At 42.5% G+C, this 12,731-nt stretch overlaps 1 protein-coding gene across 5 annotated transcripts in view; it reads right to left on the bottom strand.

Annotated features, from left to right (window-relative positions):
* LOC114354868 (verprolin) overlaps nucleotides 1-12,731 on the bottom strand; it is a 29,440-nt gene that overhangs the window by 1,725 nt on the left and 14,984 nt on the right. Inside the window, exons 3-7 of one of the 5 annotated variants that reach the window (XM_028307446.1) lie at nucleotides 12,245-12,398; nucleotides 11,422-11,638; nucleotides 9,909-10,015; nucleotides 8,767-8,906; nucleotides 2,750-2,924 (exon numbers count right to left, since the gene is read on the bottom strand). In XM_028307446.1, the coding sequence (XP_028163247.1) occupies nucleotides 2,750-2,924; nucleotides 8,767-8,906; nucleotides 9,909-10,015; nucleotides 11,422-11,638; nucleotides 12,245-12,398 (793 nt within the window). Of the gene's footprint in view, nucleotides 1-1,363; nucleotides 2,925-4,640; nucleotides 4,964-8,766; nucleotides 8,907-9,908; nucleotides 10,016-11,421; nucleotides 11,639-12,244; nucleotides 12,399-12,731 lie in introns of those variants that run through there. The other 4 variants (XM_028307448.1, XM_028307444.1, XM_028307445.1 and 1 more) reach the window with 4 other exon arrangements.

Below are 12,731 nucleotides of genomic sequence, written 5' to 3' on the forward strand. Positions count from 1 at the left end.
GTAGACATCACTATCACAATACCGGTTGCTTTTAAAAGCGTAGATCATTTCACTGAACTACTCAACTACTTTGAAAAATTATATATTTTGTCTTTTTTAATTTATGTAGTTAAGTATTTCAGTGAAATCATGTTACTAAAACATAGAATGAAACAAAGTGAATTATATAAGCCGTCACAGATACGATAAAGTACATAAGTTTGCAGTAAATGGCACCTCACTAATATTTATAAAGATCACAACAACAATTTCCATCTACATAACCTTTTTAAACATCTATAACATTCCTACTCGTGCAATACTAGGCAACTACTACGCGTATCGATTGTGTCCAAGTAAATAAAGAAAAATATAAATCTTATATTTGTAATAATAATACACAAAGCAGTATAAAAGAAAAAGTATCAAAAAATAGATACGAGTAATAATCGCCTATGCCTTTGAAAGAACAACTAAACTACTAATACATATAATTAAATAATGACTCAACATAACACTATATCTGATGTATAAATATGCCAAAATAATACCAACATTATTAAAATAGACATTAAATGTTAAAAATCTATGCATATACTATAATTTGCATAATAAATATAAAATGTGTGATAATTTGGTTTGAAATGGCCGATTTAAATGCCAATTGTTCCTGATTATGAAATATTGGCAAAAACAAAATGAGACTTGGTGATAGATAAATGCTTGGCCAATATTGTATGAATGATGAAAATTTGTATGAACTAATCAGTGCTCTTCCATCATGCAATGTAAATACTTGCACTTTGGACGATGAATTTCCAGGTGAATGATTTAAAAACGTGTCCCATCAATGCAGAAGCCAAAACGTATGTAAACCCCCTCCAAAACCAACACACTGATTCTATTTCCGTAAGTATAACTCGTTTTGACCAAATATTAATTTGATTCAAGTTCCTGGAATGACAAATTTTAAATGCAATCTAGAATACGAAAGTTACGCCTAATAATTTCTGTACTTCAAACATTACAAAATGTACTAAGTATAAAATTATACATACACATTCAAACATATAAGTGTAAGTTAGGAAGTGGAAATTAAATTACTTGAGAATACTCGTAAATTGTATCAAAGTATAGAAATAGTAAGGTCACTTTGGATCTAAATACCTACAGTCATTGCACATGCATTCATGCACCAGAATACAGTAACAAAAATAACATTTATAACAATTTATTATAGAAATACTTCTATTTAGATTTTGGTATTTATATATTTAATATGACTCTTATTCTACAGAGTAAACTAAAATTATTATGTCAATATCAACTTATGACTTGTACCTATCTTAAAATATACTAATACAAATTTTANTAATTTTATATATGACTATACAGAGTACGTCTGTGTGCGTTTTGCTCCTGAAGTTACCAGTATAAGGTACAGAGTGGCAAAAACTTAACTATGAACACAAACAACAAATTTTAATAACCCAAACTTGATATCTTTGTATTTTTCTGCTATATGAAAAACAGCACTACTTTTTTGTTGTTAAAAATAGAACTTATCACAACTGTATTAGATGCCACATGTTTTAGCTTTATTATGTCGTGAACAAACAATATTTCTGTCACAATACCAAAGTAACTTATTGCAGTGGCTACTTTAGAGGTTTCTCAAAAACTTGGTTTTATTTATAAGATACATTATCTTAAAAATAATAAAAATTTATCATCCCTCACAATAGTGATATTTCCAAGGAGGAATTTTATTCTACTAGGTGTGACCCCAGAAATGTTATTTTAAGTTCTTGCCAATCTGCCCCTTACACGCTGTATGTTGCTATATCTAGTTACTAGCCAATAAATCAAAATCGTATATCAGTCAAAATACTTTGCTAAGTAAGCACATCGCAAAAAACATACTTCAATGTATTCCTAATCACCAATATCTAATTGTTCAACGAATAAAGTGGAGTCTCGTTAACTTATAGCAACTCGACAATGTGTCGAATTATTATAATTATCAGGATTGTACTATTAATTCTGCAGCCTTCCACATAATCAGATGCCCGAATCGGAAAATGTACTGACAAGGTACACATTATGATATTCCTCGACTGCACTTTTTTCTAAAATATTATTATAATCACCAATAGTATAAATTGAATCGGAATAGACGAATAGCAAGCTATCTTTTGCCTTTATTAAATACAAATAAAGCAGGACAAAACATATGCATGCTTTCTGCAGCAGCTTCGAGTGAACCAAACAATCACATCTTTATAAGGCACTAAATACAGACTTTCACAGGCTCGGGCTACCATAATGGGATACTGTATTATCCACGATATTGCCAAATGTGTGATTGTAAATCATCGATCTTAAGAGTTCATTTGTAGTCCACCAGGGGTAGTCTGCCGTTATACCTTCTTATAATTACTAGCTGACTACCCTCAGTAATATGGTAGTCAGTAGCGCAGCTACCCTCAATTTTCAATCTCTACAGTACAGTAGGAGTACAGTGAGGAGACATGTAAAGTGCCCCATAAGAGCTACCTTTTTTTATTTACTATATTTTGACGTTCATAAGTGCCACTTGTGGTCTTAATTGAATAAAATATTTTTAATTTGAGTATGGTAGCTTAATTTCCTTCAGTTTAACTTTATTTCTTTCAACAAATAGCTTACTACCCCCAGTTACCAATATGGTAGCCTCCACCAAGTCCCCTTTACTAACTTCAATCGGCCCCATTTGTTCACGCGTACTTACCGGCGACGGTGGCGCTGCTGTATCCTTTGGCGACGCGTAGGAAGGCGCCGGGCGGCGGAAAGCGCGCTGGCGGTTGAAATAGCTCCGCAAAGCGTGCTTCGAGGTCCCCGCGCATAGAAGAGCCGCGAACAGGCGGCGCCGGCGCCGCTTCAATGGGCACGCCGCCGTTTATGCTCTGCGGCAGATGAAATGGTTAAGTGAATGTATGTAGTTTACGAAGTTTTTTAGCTTTTTCGCTGTCTCTTCGTACGTCGATCTTAAAATTTATAATTAACTAGCGGCCGCCCGCGACTTCGTACGCGTGGATCCCGTTTTACCCCCTTTTCCCGAATTTTCTTTGCTATAAACCTCACGGAGCCCGAGACCTTTCCAACGAATGCAAAACCGTGGAAATCGGTTCGTGCGTTCTGGAGTTATAGCGTCAGGGAGGAAAACCCGACTTATTTTTATATAGTAGACAATGACATGTATCTGGTATACACTTCAATCGAATGGAATCTAAAATATTTCAGTCGCAACGGAATAAGCGTATTATGATAACCTTGGGGACCCAGCCACGGGCAAAAGCTTATATCTTTATAGCTTATGTTGCAAGAGATGCGATGCTGGAATTCAGTAGCTCGGGCCAGCCTAAAATATTTTAGAACATTGTGGTATTATGATAAGTCATTTATTTTTTACAATTATGCGTTAGGGTATAATAGGCTAGTTGCCTAAAAAAATTTTTTTAGTCCGTAATGTTTANAAATTTTATATATGACTATACAGAGCACGTCTGTGTGCGTTTTGCTCCTGAAGTTACCAGTATAAGGTACAGAGTGGCAAAAACTTAACTATGAACACAAACAACAAATTTTAATAACCCAAACTTAATATCTTTGTATTTTTCTGCTATAATGAAAAACAGCACTAATATTTTGTTGTTAGAAAATAGCTCTTATCACAACTGCATTAGATGCCACATGTTTTAGCTCTATTATGTTGTGAACAAACAATTTTTCCGTAATAATACCAAAGTAACTTACATGTAACTATTTTAGAGGTTTCTCAAAAACTTGGTTTTATTTATAAGCTACATTATCTCACAATTAATAAAAATATTATCATCCCTCACAATTATAGTGGTATTTCCAAGGAGGAATTCTACTAAGTTTGACCACAGAAATGTAATTTTAAATTCTTGCCAATCTGCCCCTTACACGCTGTATGTTGCTATATCTAGTTACTAGCCAGTAAATCAAAATCGTATATCAGTCAAAATACTTTGCTAAGTAAGCACATCGCAAAAACATACTTCAATGTATTACTAATCACCAATATCAAATTGTTCAACGAATAAAGTGGAGTCTCGTTAACTTATAGCAACTCGACAATGTGTCGAATTATTATAATTATCAGGATTGTACTATTAATTCTGCAGCCTTCCACATAATCAGATGCCCGAATCGGAAAATGTACTGACAAGGTACACATTATGATATTCCTCGACAGCACTTTTTTCTAAAATATTATTATAATCACCAATAGTATAAATTGAATCGGAATAGACGAATAGCAAGCTATCTTTTGCCTTTATTAAATACGAATAAAGCAGGACAAAACATATGCATGCTTTCTGCAGCAGCTTCGAGTGAACCAAACAATCACATCTTTATAAGGCACTAAATACAGACTTTCACAGGCTCGTGCTACCATAATGGGATATTTTATTATCCATGATATTGTAAAATGATTGATCGTAAATCATAGATCCTAAGACTTCACTCGTAGTCCACTGGGGGTAGTCTATCAGTTATACCTCCAACTAGTCACTAGCCGACTATCCTCAGTAATATGGTAGTCAGTAGCGCAGCTACCCTCAATTTTTAATTTCTACAGTACACGTCTATTCTCATTTACGAGTATGGTAGCTTAATTTCCTTCAGTTTAACTTTATTCCTTTCAACAAATAGCTTACTACCCCCAGTTACCAATATGGTAGCCTTCACCAAGTCCCCTTTACTAACTTCAATCGGGCCCATTTGTTCACGCGTACTTACCGGCGACGGTGGCGCTGCTGTATCCTTTGGCGACTCGTAGGAAGGCGCCGGGCGGCGGGAAGCGCGCGGGCGGTTGGAATAGCTCCGCGAAGCGAGCTTCGAGGTCACCGCGCATAGAGGAGCCGCGTACCGGCGGCGCCGGCGCCGCTTCAATGGACACGCCGCCGTTTATGCTCTGAAATGGGTTATGAATGAATGTTGTTTATGTAGTTTTTCTAGGTTCGTGCCTGTCCATCACTCCGTTTGTCGCTGTAATAAGTGGAAACTTGAAATGTAGACAAAACTGAAGACAATTTAAGTGTCATTCAGACAATTCCCGCGACCTTCATCAGATCGTCGACCCACCGAGGGGAGACCCATAATAATTCTGTTTTCAGTTCCACAATCAAAGTGCCCCGTCCATTGTCAATTAAGTTTGGCAATTCAGCGGACTATGTCGATTACTTTGGTTATCCTATGGATCTCTGTATTTCTAATTATTCTGCATCGTCCTTTGGACAGACAATAGATTTTTGCAATTAGGTAGGCTTTTGACAAGCAGTTTTACAAACTCCTTCCAGTATAATTTTAATCTTATCATTGCTCCGGGATAATAACGCAGCAGCAGGACAAGCAACTTGGTCACTGGTTAGCCCAGTTAGAAATCAGTATCAGGCCTGTGGTCAACTTCCCGAGTACCGTATCGAATACTCGCACCCGTACCCCCGCCTGTGGCTATAATCCACAAGGGATTCACGAGCGAGTACTGAGTGACGTTATCGCGCGTATTCTTCACCCATTGAAAAAGAAATTGCTATGGAAAGAAGAAAAAATACGCGTGGTGCACTAGATGGCGACACAGTAGCTTGTTGTAGCAGTCAGCCCTATCGCATCGGCACAGTACCGATCACTGACATACGTAAACGAAACGGTGCAAGACTGGGACAAGCTAAATTACACCATAATGTCATCACATTGAGTAGACATATTTTTAAATACCTTTACAAAGAACACTTTCTGTACGTATAGTCTGGTCTGCGAGAACGTAGAATTTTGTCCAAGAAATTCTACGTGCTCGGCGACCGGACTTTAGTGGGATGTACTCACGTTCTGCCTGTGGTGCGGCGGCGGCGGCGGNCCGGCGGCCGAAGCCCGCGCGGCGCTCGCAGCGTGCCTGCGGGTACGCGATAGATTATTTTATTTTTATTTTTTTAAATTAAAGGTTATTAGTAATTTGTATTGCACAAATTACTAACGTTTAAAGTCTGTTTGTTCGCCGAGAGTTGATAAATATTATGAAATGTCTTGCAATAGCGACTGTCGCTTAATTATTGCATTCTGTATGGCGGGCGTCGTTTGTCACAACGCGCACTGAGTACCATGGTACGAGCCACGCAGCTGTCGTCAAGCGCCCCGGCCGGCGGGCGGCGGCGGCCACAGCGTGACCACTTTTAGTAGATTTCTACTTTTTTGGTAGATTTGAGGCAAAGAGAACGATGATTTAGTAGTGCGAAATCGTTTAGTAGATTTTGGTAGATAATTGGTATTTTTAGAACATTCTTATAAATGGTAGTCCAAAATTAAATTGTCACCGAGCCGAGAATCCAGGCCAAAAAAAAAGGCCAGCCCAAATAATCTACCAACTTTTTCATTATATCGACAAAAATAATTAGCGGGCCGCAATTTATTTATAATGAGTTTAGAACCCCTGATATTTATTTTTTTTTATCAACTCTCGGCGAACAGACTTTAGTAGCATAAGGTTAAAAGCGCAAAATGACAATCCCGTTGGCCCCTCGTACTAAGGGGGGCGAGGGGGCTCACCACAATAGTCGAGCGGCGGCAGGATTCGAATCCGCGTTCCTCGGATCACGAGCCGGCCAGTCCGACCCCTTCACCGTTCGGCTACCGTGGCTTCAGAGATAGCTTGAATGAATCCCAGTCATAAAGTCAGTCATTGGTCTAACTAAAGTATTGAACTTCAACCATGAGCTTTTATTGACTCGGGAAAATAACCTAACTTAGGAACTCGCGGTTTGTGAGTCGACGGGGGACGGCCAGTTATATGGTACTTAAACCCACTAAATTGTTTTAGTGGGTTTAAGTACCATATAACCCGGGGTGTTTCGACTACAGATGAATGATTGACATCTTAACCAACTAAGTCGTCAATCATCGTCCCAAAAATAGTTCTTGCTGAAAGTTGAATAAAGTTCAGTTGCATCCATTGAGGTATTAATTAACATCACATTATTAGACACTTACCGAAATGCGAGGCGGGGTTCTTGGTGCCAATAGGCGGATTAGCCGGCATGGGCGGCAGATTTGGACGCCCGCCGCTCTGTGGCGACGGAGGAGACACCGGCGGCGACCTGTAAACAGCATATGAAATTATGACGTGGTAGGCATTTAGTAGAATTTTGTACAGTTCGTGAGACCTGAACTTTGCATTCGAGGGAGTGCACATGTATAGTGTAGCTGTGACAGTTAATATTACCGCTTTTTGGCAATCGGTCTGAACTGAAGCATAAGAAGTCCGCTGCGCATTTGTCACGCAGGGTGTCGTGGGTCCGGTGGGTCACTCGAGGGCGCTCTAATAGGTCTCTTCACCAAGTAACTACTGATCCAGTGACATCTAAACTCACCTAGGCATTCTCATACTTTGCGTTCTAGCCGCTCCCTTCCCGTTGATGATAAGTTTCTTGGGCGGCGGCGAAGGGCGCGCGTCTGGGGCGGGCGGCTTGGGCGCCACGTGCGGCTTGCCGTGGGACACCCGAGGGCACTCTAATAGGTCTCTTCACCAAGTAACTACTGATCCAGTGACATCTAAACTCACCTAGGCATTCTCATACTTTGCGTCCTAGCCGCGCCCTTGCCGTTGATAATAAGTTTCTTGGGCGGCGGCGAAGGGCGCGCGTCTGGGGCGGGCGGTTTGGGCGCCACGTGCGGCTTACTCGAGGGCACTCTAATAGGTCTCTTCACCAAGTAACTACTGATCCANATAAGTCATTTATTTTTTACAATTATGCGTTAGGGTATAATAGGCTAGTTGCCTAAAAAAATTTTTTTAGTCCGTAATGTTTAATATCAAAAAATATTGGACACATATAATTTTATTTGTCAATCTAACAAATAATTACATAGTTATGGTGCGTTGAAGTTGCGCACGACGTCACAACGTGCGGCATTTTTAAGCAAGCGTTGACGTCACGGGCCTCTTCTTATGAACTTTGGGGCGCTATATCTCTTTAAATTTTCATTAGTTTGAAAAAGTGAAAAATACGTGTAAAGTATTTTTTGATAAGTTAACTGACGGACTAATTAAAACTCTTGCTTTTTGACCCAGGCAACATCCCCATTGCAGCAGTGCTTGGAACAATAACATGGGCCAGTGCTAAAGAAGCAGCTCAAAAAATCGCTTGTTCCCAACGAGTCACACTCAAACGAATAAAAAAAAATAAAAAAAATCCCATCCAGTCCCTTACTTGCTATCCTGTATTTTCTTACTGTAAGCTTTAGATTATTGAATTATTTGATTTTTAATGTATTTTATACATTGTTGTTTCTTTATAATGAAAGCTCTTAAATCCTGATATTAAATGTACCTACATAATGTGTGTGAAAACTGTGAAAAGTACCAGTGTGACTCGATGGGATTTTTTTTCGCTCAGTCACTCGTTAGCCTAGCTATAGTCTGGTCCGGGAGCACGTAGAATTTTGTACAATGACCGACTGTGCGACGGGCGCCCGCAGTGAGTGTGCGAACGCGACAGCAACATAATTACGCGCGAGCGATAAGGACAGGTAGCTTGGGGTCATTGGACGAAATTCTACGTGCTCGGCAACCGGACTTTAGTCAGATGTACTCACGTTCTGCGCTGATGTAGCGCTGGACGCAGGCCGCTACCAATCGATCAACATGGAATTCATTGGGGGAGGCCTATGTTCAGCAGTGGACGTCCTGTGGCTGAAATGATGATGATGATGATGATGACTCACGTTCTGCCGGTGGTGCGGCGGCGGCGGCGGCGGGGCGGCGAGCGAGGCGTGTCGCGCGGGCGGCGGCGGCGGCGCGGCGGTGGGCGGCGGCGGCGGGCACACGCCCGGCGGCCGAAGCCCGCGAGGCGCTCGCAGCGTGCCTGTAGACATACGCGAGTATTGTGAAACTCGAAATAACAACTTTTTTTGAAAGACCCTTCAATTCAGGCCTTAAAAACTTAATTAATTTTAAATTACCTGTATGTAGGTAATGAGGGCTATCGTTATTATACTCAACAGTTGGCACCCCTGGCGATTGACAGGACCTTACTCTACAGTGGCGCCATCTTGATGAGTGCAAATGCGATAGTCCTCCTACCACTTTCGCGCTCACAAGTTGACGCCACTGTCTTCGCTACTAGCAAGTGACAGGACCTTACTCTACAGTGGCGCCAACTGGTGAGCGCTAAAACGATAGCCCTCATTGAAAAAGTAATTTGAGTTGTCAATATAGTGAAGTTGCTTGCTTATGCCATACAAAATGTATAGGAAATTTTCGTTGTGACAGTTATAAAAAGTACGTCAATTGATAGGTCTAAATAAAATATTGAAATTCAACCATGAGCTTTTTTAAACCGGGAAAATGGCATAACTATACTCGCTGTCCGTGGATTGATGACGGGGTGTACCCACTACTGATGAGTGGAGCACGTCTTGGGTACTAGATTAAACACAACCAATGAACCGAGACGTCCTCCGCAGTCAATCATGGTTCCAAAGAAAGTTCTTGCTAAAGGTTGAATAAGGTTTAGTTGCGTCCATTCGGTCCATTTATGCATTCATGTGAGACAACGACCTCATAAAAGCAGCAGGATGGCACTGTATGTAGACCGCTACCAACCGGGCGATGTGGAAGTCATTGGGGAGGCCTATGTTCAGCAATGTAGCAGACCGTGGGTCGACGATGAATCATGTGGGATTCGAACCCACTAAAAACCCGAGGTGTTCCCATCCCACTAACGATGAATGGAGAACGTCTTGGGTAACTAGACACAACCAAGACGTATTCTGCAGTCATTCATAGTTCCAAAGAAAGTTGTTGCTGGAAATTGAATAAGGTTTAGTTGTTCCATTATATCATTTATGTTTGTCATGGCACTTACCGAAATGCGAGGCGGGGTTCTTGGTGCCGATGGGCGGATTAGCCGGCATGGGCGGCAGATTTGGACGCCCACCGCTCTGTGGCGACGGAGGAGACACCGGCGGCGACCTGTAAACAGCGTATGAAATTATGACGTGGTAGGCGTTTAGGAGAATATTGTATTGTATTATACAGTTCGTGAGACCTGAACTTTACATTCGAGGGAGTGCACATGTATAGTGTAGCTGTGACAGTTAATATTACCGCTTTTTGGCAATCGGTCTGAACTGAAGCATAAGATTCCGCTGCGCATTTGTCACGCAGGGTGTCGTGGGTCCGGTGGGTCACTCGAGGGCACTCTAATAGGTCTCTTCACCAAGTAACAACTCATCCAGTGACAACTAAACTCACCTAGGCATTCTCATACTTTGCGTCCTAGCCGCGCCCTTCCCATTAATGATCAGTTTTTTGGGCGGCGGCGAAGGGCGCGCGTCTGGGGCGGGCGGCTTGGGCGCCACGTGCGGCTTGCCGTGGTACACCCGAGGGCACTCTAATAGGTCTCTTCACCAAGTAACTACTGATCCAGTGACATCTAAACTCACCTAGGCACCCTCATGCTCTGCCTTTGCGCCGCGCTCTTGCCGTTGATGATAAGTTTCTTGGGAAACAGTGAGGCGCGGGCGACTTGTCGTGGTTCACTCGAGGGCACTCTAATAGGTCTCTTTATCAAGTAACAACTTATTCAATGACATCTAACTAAACTCACCTAGGCACCCTAATGCTCTGCCTTTGCGCCGCGCCCTTGCCGTTGATGATAAGTTTCTTGGGGAACAGTGAGGGGCGGGCGACTTGTCGTGGTTCACTCGAGGGCACTCTAATAGGTCTCTTCACCAAGTAACTACTGATCCAGTGACATCTAAACTCACCTAGGCAAGGGCACTCTAATAGGTCTCTTTATTAAGTAACAACTGATCCAGTGACATCGAAACTCACCTAGGCATTCTCATACTTTGCGTCCTGGCCGCGCCCTTGCCGTTGATAATAAGTTTCTTGGGCGGCGGCGAAGGCCGCGCGTCTGGGGCGGGCGGCTTAGGCGCCACGTGCGGCTTGCCGTGGCTCACCCGAGGGCACTCTAATAGGTCTCTTTATTAAGTAACAACTGATCCAGTGACATCGAAACTCACCTAGGCATTCTCATACTTTGCGTCCTAGCCGCGCCCTTGCCATTGATGATAAGTTTCTTGGGCGGCGGCGACGGGCGCGCGTCTGGGGCGGGCGGCTTGGGCGCCACGTGCGGCTTGCCGTGGGATACCCGAGGGCACTCTAATAGGTCTCTTCACCAAGTAACAACTCATCCAGTGACATCTAAACTCACCTACGCATTCTTATGCTCTGCCTTTGCGCCGCGCCCTTCCCATTGATGATCAGTTTCTTGGGGAACAGTGAGGGGCGGGCGACTTGTCGTGGTTCACTCGAGGGCGCTCTAATAGGTCTCTTCACCAAGTAACAACTTATTCAATGACATCTAAACTCACCTAGGCATTCTCATACTTTGCGTCCTGGCCGCGCCCTTGCCGTTGATGATAAGTTTCTTGGGCGGCGGCGAAGGGCGCGCGTCTGGGGCGGGCGGCTTGGGCGCCACGTGCGGCTTGCCGTGGGACACCCGAGGGCGCTCCGATAGGTCCGATGTGGATAATGAGGCGGCTGGAGCGGGCGTGGGCGGCGCTGATGATAGCGAGGTCATGCTGCCGCCTGTAAGGACATGTTTGGTCTTATTATAGCTGAGATGGGCGCTTGTAGTTTGCGTCCCGAAGGAAAGGGGCCAATTAATTTATGAATGTAATCGTTTCCACTATAAGACATTGCTACAAAATCACAAAGGCCCCATATATTGCCACAACATTTTTTTTGTATTCACTCTGTTTAGTAACATTTTTGATATTTTCTAAAAACCGCAAAAAACAAATTGAATAGGTATGTAACTATTCAGAGGATGTGTGATTTGTTTATTTATTTATAGGTGATCAAAGGATACTAAAATAATCGTACAAAGTGGACCGACGACATCGTAAAGGTAGCAGGGAAGCGCTGGACGCAGGCCACTACCAATCGATCAACGTGGAAAGCATTGGGGGAGGCCTATGTTCAGCAGTGGACGTCCTATAGCTGAAATGATGATGATGATGATGATGAAAGGATACTAAAATATTAATTTAACTGAAGTCCACTTTGATTGATCACCTAGGTCATCTTATCCATGAGTGATCAAAGGACACCAAATTGTTGCTTGGAGTCCACTTTGATCACCTGGGTGATCAAAACCATGTGATCAAAGTGGAATAGACCAACGATAGTTACCCAGCGAGCCCTGTCCCGCGGGATGCAGCGCGCTCTTGTTTCGCTGTAGGGTAGTCGCGACATGTGTCGGCAGCGCTTGTTCCGCCGTCTGCTGCTGCAAGTTGTTGATCCGGTCGGAGATGGAACCCGTCGTCAGAACAGAGTCTGATGAGCTCTGGAACAAGAAACGGGGACATGTTAAAACAAGGCTGCTCAACCCCAGAGAGAATTTTAAGTGGCCCGCGCAAGTATGGTTTGATTTTAATAATTGAGCTTTTATTGCGCTTGTCCTGAGAGTGATAGTGGTGACTGAGTTTGTTTCGGCGTTTCTTCTCAGCACTTGCCATAATGTTTGTCTCGAAGCGCTGATAGGGCCCAAAAGATAAGGAGACCATGTAAAGTGCCCCATAAGGGCTACCTTTAGTTTTTTTTTTTATTATTGACCTTCATAAGTGCTACTTGTGGTCTAAACTGAATAAAAATTTTTGATTTTGATTTTGAGTAACTG

Source organism: Ostrinia furnacalis, unplaced genomic scaffold (assembly GCF_004193835.3).
Source record: "Ostrinia furnacalis isolate ACB-3 unplaced genomic scaffold, ASM419383v2 OfSCF2237, whole genome shotgun sequence".
NCBI classification, from domain to species: domain Eukaryota; kingdom Metazoa; phylum Arthropoda; class Insecta; order Lepidoptera; family Crambidae; genus Ostrinia; species Ostrinia furnacalis.